General features: G+C 36.9%; 1 protein-coding gene across 1 annotated transcript in view; it reads left to right on the top strand.

Annotated features, from left to right (window-relative positions):
• LOC127438540 (tetraspanin-7-like) overlaps positions 1-13,780 on the top strand; it is a 38,353-nt gene that overhangs the window by 12,990 nt on the left and 11,583 nt on the right. Inside the window, exons 2-4 of the mRNA XM_051694183.1 lie at positions 10,391-10,579; positions 10,668-10,742; positions 10,890-10,985. Coding sequence (XP_051550143.1) covers positions 10,391-10,579; positions 10,668-10,742; positions 10,890-10,985 — 360 coding nt within the window. The remainder of the gene's footprint in view (positions 1-10,390; positions 10,580-10,667; positions 10,743-10,889; positions 10,986-13,780) is intronic.

Here is a 13,780-nt window from a genome sequence, read left to right as displayed (position 1 = left end):
TAGGGTGCTTTCACACTTGGTTCAATTGCTTGGACCGAACTCATCTTCGCTTATGTGTGTGGTTTTAGTTTCAGTGATTTCAATGATTTGGCAGTGTGTTTTAAAATTATTTGGGATCAGTGATTGCAGTGCTTCGAGATTTCAACAATTTTGACGTCAGTGATTTCAGATATGTTGGTCCTCACAATGCAAGTCAATGGGTACCAAAAAGCACATAAAGCAGCATAAAAGCAATCCATAAGACTTCAGTGGTTTAATCCATGTCTTCAGAAGCGATATGATAGGTGTGGTTGAGAAAATATATTGTGAGAAAAGTATTCAAGTCTTCTAAGAATATTTAAAAAATATTATTTTGTTTTTGGCGATTCACATTCTTCTTGCATATCGGCACCTACTGGGCAGGAAGGATAATGTAAAGTAAAATGGGCTTGAATTTTTATCTGTTTCTCACCACACCTATCAAAACACTTCTGAAGACATGGATTAAACCACTGGAGTCTTACAGTTACTTTTACACTGTCTTTATGTGCTTTTTGGAGCTTCCAAATTTTGGTACCCATTCACTTGCATTGTATGGGCCTACAGAGCTGAGATATTCTTCTAAAAATCTTTGTTTGTGTTCAGCAGAAGACAGAAAGTGACATATCTGGGATGGCATGAGAGTGAGTAAATGATGAGAGAATTTTTGGGTGAACTATCCCTTTAACCATTTGGTGTTAGTGTTTCCAACAATTTGAGATCAGTTATTTCAGTAATTTGGAGCAGGGATTTCAACAACTTTGGGGTCAGTAGCTTCAACAATTTAGGTTCAGTTATTTCAAAGATATGTGGTCAGTGAAAACAATAATTTATGGTCAGTGATTACATTGATTTGGGGTCAGTGATTTCAAAGATTTGGGGTCAGTGATTTCAGTGATTTGGCTATGTGATGATAATGATTTGAAATCACTAATTTTGGGTTAGTGATTTCAGTGATTTGGGTTCAATTATTACAAAGATTTGGGGTCAGTAATTTCAAAGATTTGGGGTCAGTAATTTCATAGATTTGGGGTCAGTGATTTCATAGATTTGGGGTCAGTGATTTCAGTGATTTGGGGTCAGTGATTTCAAAGATTTGGGGTCAGTAATTTCAAAATTTGGGGTCAGTAATTTCAAAGATTTGGGGTCAGTGATTTCAGTGATTTGGGGTCAGTAATTTCATAGATTTGGGGTAAGTAACTTAAAAAAAATTTGGGGTCAGTGATTTCATAGATTTGGGGTCAGTGATTTCAAAGATTTGGGGTAAGTAACTTAAAAAAAAATTTGGGGTCAGTGATTTCATAGATTTGGGGTCAGTGATTTCAAGATTTGGGGTAAGTAACTTAAAAAAAATTTGGGGTCAGTGATTTCATGGATTTGGGGTCAGTGATTTCATGGATTTGGGGTCAGTGATTTCATGGATTTGGGGTCAGTGAGTTTGATGATTTGGGGTCAGTAATTTAAAAGATTTGGGGTCAGTAATTTAAAAGATTTGGGCTTAGTGATTTCAATGCCAGCAATTGTTTGCAGCACTGGTAAACACACAGGCTTGTTCTCTTTTAGTTGAATTCAAGGCCACAGAACAACACCGGATTTGATCAGATATTTGAAATATAAAGAACAGGATCGCTTTTCTCTGGCACTCTCTTGTTTTCCCTCGTTTTCTCTTTTTCATAAAAGCACTCCTCTCTTTATTCTTCTACTCTATCCTCTCTGTCCATGGTGATGTTTGGAGCTGGCGTGACTCGCCCTTGCTCCAGATGCACAGTGTGCTCAGTAAAATGGACAACAGCCACTTCCTGTCTGCAGCAGCTGTGCAGTCCATCAGCATCTCTCTCGCTCACTTTTTCTCTTTATAAATACAGCACTGGAAAAAATGAAGAGACCACTGCAAAATGATCAGTTTCTCTGGATTTTACTCTTTATAGGTATGTGTTTGAGTAAAATAAACATTTTTGTTTTATTCTATAAAGTACTGACAACCTTTCTCCCAAATTCCAAATACAAATATTGTCATTTAGAGCATTTATTTGCAGAAAATTACAACTGGTCAAAATACCAGGCATTGCTCTCTGATTCTTGATGTTTACCGAAAAACGTTTTTGTATTTAAGCTCTAGATTGTCTGTAATTCAAGAGGCATCACTGACATATCAAAGATGAACGCTGCTGAGCTGCATCAATTTGTGAATTATTTGAAAAAATTATAGGACAAATGCAGATGCCATTGGGAGTGAAATGTGCCTAAGATTCAGTTTAATATTGGACGGCTTTTGTCATTTCCAGACCTACTGCTGAATGGCCCTTTATTGCTGCTTTTATTTATGAAATAGTAGAGGACAAGAAATTTTGGTGTGATTTGGATATGTTGCAAGCCAGATTCAAACTTATATTTCCCACTTGAGCACCATGGCGCAATGTGTCAAACCATGTGCACTAACAAAGAAGCAATAGCTCCGCTGCATTCTTGAAACACACGTTACTTTAGAGTATTAGTATAGAGTATTAGTATATAGAGTACATTTATCAGTATTATATCATCATCAGCAAGCCTACTTTTTAGAGATCAGCACTGGCCATTAAAAAATGTATACTGGTTGAATGACCAAATTTAAATAAGAGCCTGTGTGATTGTATTGTTTAAAGTTTAGCGCATTGTTTTAGCGGTTTATGAGTTGGGTTTTGTTAAGTGAAAGATTTTTGGACGTGCAGCAATGTCCTTGTTTAACAGACCCCTGGCTAAGATAGACAGAGATGGAGAGAGGGTATGACAGACATACTGTTGAATAATTTATACCCTTCTGCTCAATAAAACATTTTCTTCTGCCAACGTTTTTGTAAGAAACGCAAGTTCTGTTCCTCTTGTCTAGTTTTGCATCATGATGTATGGACAGCGGATGGCTTCTTTATTTCTCTTTATTTATTTAATCCATTCCCCAAGTGAAAAAAAAAAATGCTCTGAATTTCTTCTACTCTGCTTTGTAGAGTCATGCTGTCTATCCATTCAACACCATTTAGGGGAGGATTCACTACAAATGAATTAATCTTTAAGTTTGATTCAAAATTTGTACCTTGTTGGGAGCATTAAAGGTGCACCTAGCGTAGTAGGTGCAGCATCACACAAGAGCAAAAGTTTTCAGTTTCCGTTGTCATTGTAGAAATGTGCTATTTACAAACAGCATCTCTAAGACTAACATAACTAGTCTCATTTTAAACATATTTCTGAAAAATACTATATATTTTTACCTGTTTAAAAGTTTATAAATCAGCAAAAAATCATTTTGTGCACATTTTAATAGCAGAATAAAAGACTACCACTCCTGGAGTCGTGAGTTTGAATCCAGGGCGTGCTGAGTGACTCCAGCCAGGTCTCCTAAGCAGCCAAATTGGCCTGGTTGCTAGGGAGGGTACAGTCACATGGGTAACCTCCTCGTGGTCGCTATAATGTGGTTCTCGCTCTCGGTGGGGCGCGTGGTGAGTTGTGCATGGATGCCGCAGAGAATAGCGTGGAGCCTCCACACGCACTAGGTCTCCGTGGTAACGCGCTCAACAAGCCACGTGATAAGATGCGCGGATTGACGGTCTCAGACGCGGAGGCAACTGAGATTCGTCCTCCGCCACCCGGATTGAGGCGAGTCACTACGCCACCACGAGGACTTAGAGCGCATTGGGAATTGGGCATTCCAAATTGGGGAGAAAAAGGAAAAAAAAATAGCAGAATAAAAAATCCTGAAAAAAATGTAACTCTGGTTCAATTATTAACTAGGGCTGTCAAACGATTCAAATTTTTAATTGAATTAATTACATTTGTGTGCCAACTAATTAATCGAATTAATCGCATATAAATATTTTCTGAGAAAGCCAAATAACAATAACAAGCCTAATAACAATAATTTAATATATAATGATGAAATTATTATAAATAGTTATATTTAAATAATTACAAATAATATATATAAACAGATGCTTTTGTAGCATCATGTTATAAACATACCATTTTTAGGTCAATGAAATGTTGTTTAATACTTAGAAAAACCCATCTTGACATCCCTAAATTCGGATATGCGCTCCATCAAGCTGTGTTTTGAATGCAAAATCATGTCGTCGTGTTGTCCTGTCTGCTGAAGTGTTGGTTTGTTCTCTGTATAAGCTGCGAGTTGCCTATACAGCTGATGTTTCGCTTACTGCCCCCTGGAGAAAACTGGTGGTACTTCAAACTTGAATTGATCAGGAATCTTCCTAACTACGGTCCGGGGACATGATTAATTGTTAATTTTTTTAACGTGTTATTTTTTATATAATTAATCGCACTGAATTAGCGTGTTAAATCGACAGCCCTATTGTTAACACTCATAGGTAGCTTTGCATTATGATATGGCACTTACAGGCTAAGCCTTGGATGCCATTTATATTTAGCGATACCCCTGGGGGGCAATAACAGCACAACCTTTAATAGGGCAGGCAAATAGTGCTGAATCCAATCCTTAAAGAATCCATCCAATTGTGAATTTAATGTGAAACATCAGAATATTGCATTAATACATGTTCCGAAATGCAGCTATACTATATCTCCATGCCTCCAAAAACATCTTGTTTTCCAGCTTAAAATAAAATAGGGAAAAGCTGTCTTTCAAAGACGAGCATTACATCCTCTGTATGCTCATGTCTGTATCTTCTCTCATCTTCCGACTCTCTGGATTTCAAAGTTCTTATCACTTTATTTTTTCTTTACTCAAAGTTAGAGCTGATCCTCTCTCTCTTTTTCTTGGATCCCTAATGAGTCACCATCTGCACACTCTTTCTCCTTTTCTCTCTCTGTCTCTTTCTTTTTCTCAGCGTGAGATTGGGGCAGGACTTTGTGTCCTCAATACTATGGTGGACATGGTCTGAATGACAACATGGCGGTACCATTGATTAGTAGAGTGGATGAAACTCTCTCCCACTCTCAAAACTTCATTAGCACATCCCTGAGAAAGATGAGTCCTTTAGAGGTGGCTCAAACTGACTGTGCATTTTAAAAAAAGAGATTATGTACTGCTCTGAGTTGACTGTTGAATTTACATTAAAACTTCTGTATTTATGAATGTTTTACTGTGGGTAGCATTGCTTGCAAATATTCATACACAATACTGCACACTATTATTCATCTTGGTTGCATGGATGTTAGTCCAAGGTCAGAAACATACCTAACCTTACACAAACGCAGACACGTCGCTAACACATTGCAAGCATGCGGTCTGTGCGTAACTGTTGTGTGAACAAACTTCAGCACTCAAGGGGGCGATAGAGATACCTATTTAAAGCAGTGTTTAAAAAACTTTGGCTGACGTTATCTAAAGGTTAAGAACATGCGTTAAAATAACATTAATGGAACATCGTTATGTTATTAGTAAGGCTGTGAATCAATTAACATTTCATACATGACATGCTGATTAATTAATCAAATTAATCACAATTAATATATCAATATTTGCTTAGAAAGGTCCCCAAAATAAAGCCTGAAGTCAAAAGTGATACATTTTGCAATTGAGTTTGTCAATCTGTCATAACACGCGTTCTTGTGCTCCGTCTGCACTATTTTTAGCTGTCATCTATGTGCATATGTGTAATTTTTAGGACGCTGTGTCAAGTCAAAAGTAGTCCTTCTGTCAACAACACGTCCTGTATGAACTATTCGTATTATGTGGCTGCGCTGCTTGCTAGGATTTTTAGACGTGCTGACTGACCCCTGCTGATGTGACGTAAAACCTGAGTTACCGTAGCCTTTCTATCAGCTCGAAGCAGTCTGGCCATTCTTCATTGACCTCTCTCATTAACAAGGCGTTTTTGCCTACAGAACTGCCGCTCACTGGTTATTTTTCACACCATTCTCTATACACTCTCGAGACTGTTGCACGTGAAGATCCCAGGAGATCATCAGTTACAGAAATACTCAAACCAGCCCATCTGGCACCAACAATCATGCCATGGTCAAAATCACTGAGATCACTTTTTTTTCCCCATTCTGATGGTTCATGTGAACATTAACTGAAGCTCCTGACCCATATCTGCATGATTTTATACATTACACTGCTGCCACATGATTGGCTGATTAGATAATTGCATGAATAAGTAGATGTACTGGTGTACCTAATAAAGTGGCCGGTGAGTGTATTTCACCAGGTGAGGTTTAATGAGGAATAAGGTTTTATTATTATTCACATCGGTGACATGACACGTGCTGCCTGGGGACGTTTTCCAGATTTCCAGTTGCAATTTTTTTTGCATGCTTTTGGTTCAATTTAGAACACTTGATTATCTGATCAAAATTACAAAATATGCATTGAAGTGAGGATAAAAAAATTATGAATATTGTCAATAACGAAAGATTTAGACAGCAAATCCCCACAAGGTGTCAGTGATTGTTTTTATTTCCCCTGTAGAACTTAATCCCAAAGTATACTTTGGTTGTCTGCGTTGCTGATCACTCCACGCTTGGTATGCATGACGCAAATTTCATTCATTAGCGCGGACTGTCCATGCACAGCCCAGATTTTCTCGACATGCGCACAGTCCACATTGTCCATAAAGTGCACATTGTCAGCGCATGAGCCAGCCATTGATTGTACTAAAAGAGTATCACAGAGCAGTTTTAATGTTCATGCGTCGAACGCGTTCGTATTCGCTTGTGGACAAAAGGGTATACTTTAAAAAGCAACGCATTTGATCGGGCGTGATCCGATACGGAACGCAGAAAAAACGAAGTATACCAGGGCCTTAAGCCGTTCTAACGGTAGAATCTCCAGTGCCAGCCACAGAGGAAATTATCAGCATAAATTAATTGCAAAACTGATATATCAGTTTATCTCTAGTGTCTACATTACATAGAGTAGGTTATAAAAGCTAAAAATCAAGTGCTCTTGCTCTAAATGTTCTGTAAAATAAGCTCTTGGATGAATAATACATGCAGAAATGTCTTGTTGTCACTCATACGTGCTGATCTGTGTTCTGTCCATCGTGTTCAATCTGTAACCTGTCAACCAGCCAGCAAAACTAGTGCAATACAAGCAACCAAAGGCGACTTCTACCCGCAGGCCACACTGTCCTCCAGACTGCTCATAAAAACTTCATTAACACTGGGGGAAATGCTAAAGCCTGAGAACTGAATTGATTTAACCCAGTTTTCTACACATCAGCCCCTCTGCAAACTGTTGCTTCTCTTGAGAGTCAGAGCTTTCAGAAGATAAATGTTTATGTTTACTGGTTTTAAATTATTTGTTTGATATTTAATTAACAAGAAGGGTTTAATTGAGAGTTCCATCGACAACCCATGAAAAACTACTGTGGAAGTACCACGTTACAGTAATGGTATCAAATTTTAATACCATGGTACTTTGAAATATATTTACATAGTTTACATACATTTAGGTTGAAGTCATTAAAACAAATTTTTTTTAACCACTCCACAGACTTTATATTAGCAAACTATAGTTTTGGTAAGTCATTTAGGACATCTACTTTGTGCATGACATGAGTAATTTTTCCAACAACTGTTTACAGACAGATTGTTTCACTTTTAATTGACTATATCACAATTCCAGTGGGTCAGAAGTTTACATACACTAAGTTAACTGTGCCTTTAAGCAGCTTGGAAAATTCCATAAAATGATGTCAAGCCTTTAGACAATTAGCCAATTAGCTTCTGATAGGCTAATTGGAGTCAACTGGAGGTGTACCTGTTGATGTATTTTAAGGCCTACCTTCAAACTCAGTGCCTCTTTGCTTGACATCATGGGAAAATCAAAAGAAATCAGCCAAGACCTCAGAAAAAAAAATTATGGACCTCCACAATCCTGGTTCATGCTTGGGAGCAATTTCCAAACGCCTGAAGGAACCACGTTCATCTGTACAAACAATAGTACGCAAGTATAAACACCATGGGACAACGCAGCCATCATACCGCTCAGGAAGGAGATGCATTCTGTCTCCTAGAGATGAACGTAGTTTAAATATATTTGGCTAAGGTGTATGTAAACTTCTGACTTCAACTGTATATGTGGTATTGCCATGGTATGTTATATGTACAAAAACATGGTATTACCATGGTACTATGTCCAAAAACATTGTAATACCATGGTATTTGTCCAAAAAACATAGTATTACAATATTAAATGTCCAAAAAACATGGTAATACCATGGTGATTGTCCAAAAACATGGTAATACCATGGTATATGTCCCAAAAACATGGTATTACCATGGTATATGTCCAAAAACATGGTATTACCATGGTATATGTCCAAAAACATGGTAGTACCATGGTATATGTCCAAAAACATGGTAGCACCATGGTGACTATGTCCAAAAACATGATAATACCATGGTATATGTCCAAACAACATGGTATTACCATGGTATATGTCAAAAAACATGGTAGTACCATGGTGACTATGTCCAAAAAACATGGTAGTACCATGGTATATGTCCAAAAACATGGTAGTACCATGGTATATGTCCAAACAACATGGTATTACCATGGTGACTATGTCCAAAAACATGGTAATACCATGGTGACTATGTCCAAAAACATGGTAATACCATGGTAAATGTCCAAAAAACATGGTATTAACATGGTATGTGTGCAAAAAACATGGTAATACCATGGTGACTATGTCCAAAAACATGGTAGTACCATGGTATATGTCCAAAAACATGGTAGTACCATGGTATATGTCCAAAAACATGGTAGTACCATGGTATATGTCCAAACAACATGGTATTACCATGGTATATGTCCAAACAACATGGTATTACCATGGTATATGTCCAAACAACATGGTAATACCATGGTGACTATGTCCAAATACATGGTAGTACCATGGTGACTATGTCCAAACAACATGGTAGTACCATGGTGACTATGTCCAAAAACATGGTAATACCATGGTATATGTCCAAACAACATGGTATTACCATGGTATATGTCCAAACAACATGGTATTACCATGGTATATGTCCAAACAACATGGTATTACCATGGTATATGTCCAAAAACATGGTATTACCATGGTATATGTCCAAAAACATGGTAGTACCATGGTATATGTCCAAATAACATGGTATTACCATGGTATATGTCAAACAACATGGTAGTACCATGGTGACTGTCCAAAAAACATGGTATTAACATGGTATGTGTGCAAAAAACATTGTAATACCACGGTATATGTCCAAAAACATGGTATTACCATGGTATATGTACAAAGACATGGTATTTTTTTGTAAGCTAAATCATTTTAACTGTCTAGGTCTAAAAGTAGACAAATCTAGATTATTTACATTTTTTATTTTGCCATTTTATATCGTGTCTTAATTTTGTTTTCCGGTGGGCTAATTCAGTTGTTTTGTTACCTTTTCGTTTGTTCTTTTAAATTATGGTGTGCTGCGCCACCTCAGACTTTACAAATCGCACGTTAATTTTGGTTCTCATTACTACTTATTTACATTGTAGTACATTTATTTATTTTTAGTAAGAAGGGTTGAAATAAATATTCACCGTCTGATGTGCAGATCATATATTACATGAAATCACCCCATTCTACAATCAGTCCAGTGTTTCATAGAGTCTAGTGATGGAAAAATGCAGCAGTGCGCTCTGCTGGATAACACGACAAACTGACTTTCTGTTTGTGTTTTAGTTTCCTGGTACAAACATACAGATGTGACTGTACTGCAAAATAAATGACTGTTCATTTGATTAATTATATAAAATAAATTATATAACTTAATTATAATTGATTTAAGAAATAATTTAGTGAGGGCTGTGCTTTGAACAAGTGGGAAAATGTGCCAATCCAAGACTTGCTACAGCTTTGATTTATGTTGTATAGAGGATGTTTAGATATTTTAACTGGAAAAGAAGGTTAAGATACTGGTCATTTCTATTTATGATTATTATTATTATTGCTGTTGAGTTACATACATGAGTAGCCATTTCATTTGCTGTATTAATTATGCTAAACATGCACTGTAAGTTGCACTTTAAATTATTCCCAAAACAGCAAATGAAACGGGTGACATTGTTACGTCATTCTGAGTAATAAAGGTTTAACATATTTCTTTGTTTATCTTCCCTGTGACCTCTTAAATAATATCTCATCCCTTTCTGCGCAATCCAAAGGATTTATGACATATAGTCTAGTGTTACATATATTTATCATTTACGTCATTGTATAGAAAAAGATGTTTTCATGCTCTTAATTGTTAGTGAATTGTTCGGGTATGTTCATGTGTTGTCCACTAGGTGCCAGCAAAGACATATAAATAATGACGTACTAGGCCAGCAAGTGTTTTTAGTGCATTTTACGATATTTCCTCTCACTTTCTTTCTTTCTAGATCACGGGGGCAATCCTGTTGGCAGTGGGACTATGGGGGAAGTTCATTTTGGGTCCGTATATCTCTCTGATTGCTGAAAACTCCACAAATGCCCCATTTGTGCTCATCGGAACCGGGACTACCATCATCGTGTTCGGACTGTTTGGATGCTTCGCCACTTGCCGTGGGAGCCCATGGATGCTCAAGCTGGTGAGAGAGAGACAAACATGTGAATAGCAAGATTTCCTGCATATGTAAACATTTATAGACATCACATTTAAACTCTCTGTCTCTTCAGTATACCATGTTCCTGTCTCTGGTTTTCCTGGCAGAACTGATTGCTGGCATCTCAGGGTTTGTTTTCCGTCATGAGGTGAGACATGTGCATATGACCCATAATGCATTTCGGAGCTCTCCATCTGTCTCACACTAGGAGAGCTTGTTTTGGTGATATCTGATGGTGTGTGTGTGTGTGTGTGTGTGTGTGTATGCGTGTATGTGTATGTGTGTGTTCTCTCAGATCAAAGGCACCTTTCTAAGGACATACAATGAGGCCGTGCAAAACTATAACGCTCAGGATGAGCGAAGCATTGCTGTGGATAATGTCCAGAGGAATGTGAGTTCAAACTCTGATCAACTTTCACCATAGAGATGTGTGTGCTTGGAGTGTTCAGAAAGATAAAAAAGACACAATTCAGATTGAAATTTTACGAAAAATCACTGACAATGGTTTTTGAGAGACCCAGAAATCTATTTAATGCAATGTATCTAATGCAAAGTGAAAGAGAAATGTAGGGTGGGACTTGATATGGTGTCCATATGACATGTGGCTGGAGGGGAGGGGTTGTCGACAGCATTTGTGGCATAATGTTGAAATTAGTTAAAATACTCACTTTCTTTTCAAAAGTATAGCCACAAGATGTAAACAAATGTGTGTTAACATGATATTAGTGTGATAAAATCACTTACTAACCTTTTCTGTGTAAAGTTATATCCAATTTGATGACATAATGCTGTAAACCCTGTTATCCCGCAAAAACGACGATTTAAACAACTTTACAGCTAAAATAATACACCACTTTAACCCTCCTACTGCATTCAAACCTGCTTACACCTTTTGCATTCATGGGTCAGTTTTGACCCGGCGGAGTTTTAAGCTTATAAAACATTTATAATCGAATTGTTTTCATCAAAAATCAAATTGTAGCTCATTGTTAACTTCTTAGCTGTTCATACATGTAAAAAGATCTATATTTTTGGCATGTTAACTAAAAAATATAAATGTTATTATGTAGTATTCAAAATGAGAATTTCTAGTAATACACAACATCTGTACGTTAGAGTATGGGAAAGACGCTAAGTAAAGTATTTTTAAGAAATATTGAAATCATAAATGTGCGAAAATATATGCATAATATCATGTATAAAGCCACAATTGATGGCCGGGTCAAAATTGACCCAGGAATGCAAAAGATGTAAACATTTTATAAAAATGGTTATAACTCTTAATTTCTTCTAAAAATTAAAAAAAATAAAAATAAGATAAAATAAAATAATAATAATAAAAATAATTTTCATAGACTTGACAAAGTCAAAAAGTTTGGTTCCCGTACGAAAAACTATGTGGTATTAAAATAATTATGATTTACCTCTACTGGGTCAAAAATGACCCGAACGCTTCTATAAAATTGTAAACTAAAATTATAAAATTCTGTGCTCTCTATCAACATCTGTGGTTGAAACATAAAATTACACGTTTTATTTTGCTAGCTATACCAAGAGTCCATGTGTTTCTATGCAAATGTTGGAATATTGCATAAAAAATGCTGTTTGTAGACACAAAGAAGCGAATAAGATCTCCAAAATGTGCATAGAAACAAAATATACGATCGCATGACGTGGATGCATTTATTATTCGATTAGAAGATGTGCGCATAAACTACGATGGAAACACATTTACCAAATATATACCTATAGAATTTATTTAGGACTATAGATGTGCATCAAAAAGCCATCAACAAGTCATTAATAATATCATCAGTATCATCGCATAGCATTTGAAATGTTGCTCTGATTAGTCTGAAATGCTTAACACAAAGCCTGTCCTCAAAACAATTGTCTATTATTACCTTCCAGAATTGTAACAAGCTTTTGCACCCAGATATAAGGCATCTGCCACTGAATGCTAGCAAACATGAAGTTCGTCAGAGCGTTTTTTTTTTCTTGTGCACTCTAAACCACAAGTACTCTATTATTTATATATATATATATATATATATATAAGAGCCTCGGTGGCTTTAAATTCCATTTTCATTTCTATTTTTTGTCCCAATTTTAAAAAATGGGATGGAAACACTGCTGTATTTGCAAATTCGTTTTTTGGCGACGAATGACGGAAACCTGAAACTTCCCACCAAATTGAACCCAACAGCTCTGAATGTCAAATCATTATTGTAGGCTTACCGTAGTGACTTAAAATAAGGCTTTTGAAAAACAAGTTCCATGGTTTTTTAATAAAAAAATTAAAAGAAAACTTCTTCGTAGTACACCTTTGTAGTGTACGAATGCTGGAAGCCTGAAATTTTCCACCAAATCTAACCCGACAGCTCTGAATGTAAATCATTATTGTAGGCTTACCGTAGTGACTCGAGTAAGGCAAGAACATGGTTCTGAATGAATTTTCTCTCAAAAAAGTTCTAAACAAAAAGTTATGTGGTTTTCTAACACTCTTCGTAGTGTACGAAAGAAGTTAGCTTGAAATTTCCCGCCAAATTGAACCCGACAGCTCACAATATATAATCATTACTATACTCTTACCATAGTGACTCGGGTAAGGCAAGAACACGGTTTTGAACCCCAAAAAAATAAACCTTCATACATGGTTTTCAAACAAAAATTTAAAGAGAAATCCTTCGTAGTGTACCTTTTGTAGTATGCGAATTACGGAAGCCTGAAAGTTCCCACTAAATCGAACTTGACAACTCAGAACATAAAATCATTACTATACACTTTTATCAGGAAGACTCGCAGACTTGAGTGAAATTTAAGATGACATTTATTTGATGAATATAAAACAGAAATGTAATGTCTCTCTTTGGAGTAAGCCCCGTCTGGCAGTCCGAAGAAGTTGTACTCAGAGCCGTCATATCCTGCCGGAGATAGGAGGCAGGGGTGAGGAGCCTACCCCCGTGCAGGACGGGACTCAACTGGTGGCGGTGGGGTGGTGGAGGTTGCCGTGTTAGGACAACTGAAACGCAATGTGATAGATTGTGAGCAGACTTCTAAAGCAATGGCTTACATGTGATTGGCTAGGAGTTACCTAAGCTAATGGTGTGATGATGTACAGCTGCTAGTCTTCCCGCTAGAACTGCGCTGCGGTAAGGCAAGAACAGCATTGTAAAGCCGACAACT

Source organism: Myxocyprinus asiaticus, chromosome 49 (assembly GCF_019703515.2).
Source record: "Myxocyprinus asiaticus isolate MX2 ecotype Aquarium Trade chromosome 49, UBuf_Myxa_2, whole genome shotgun sequence".
Taxonomy (NCBI): Eukaryota; Metazoa; Chordata; class Actinopteri; order Cypriniformes; family Catostomidae; genus Myxocyprinus; species Myxocyprinus asiaticus.
Note: the sequence above shows the minus strand (reverse complement) of the source record. Positions and strands in the feature narration are given on the sequence as shown.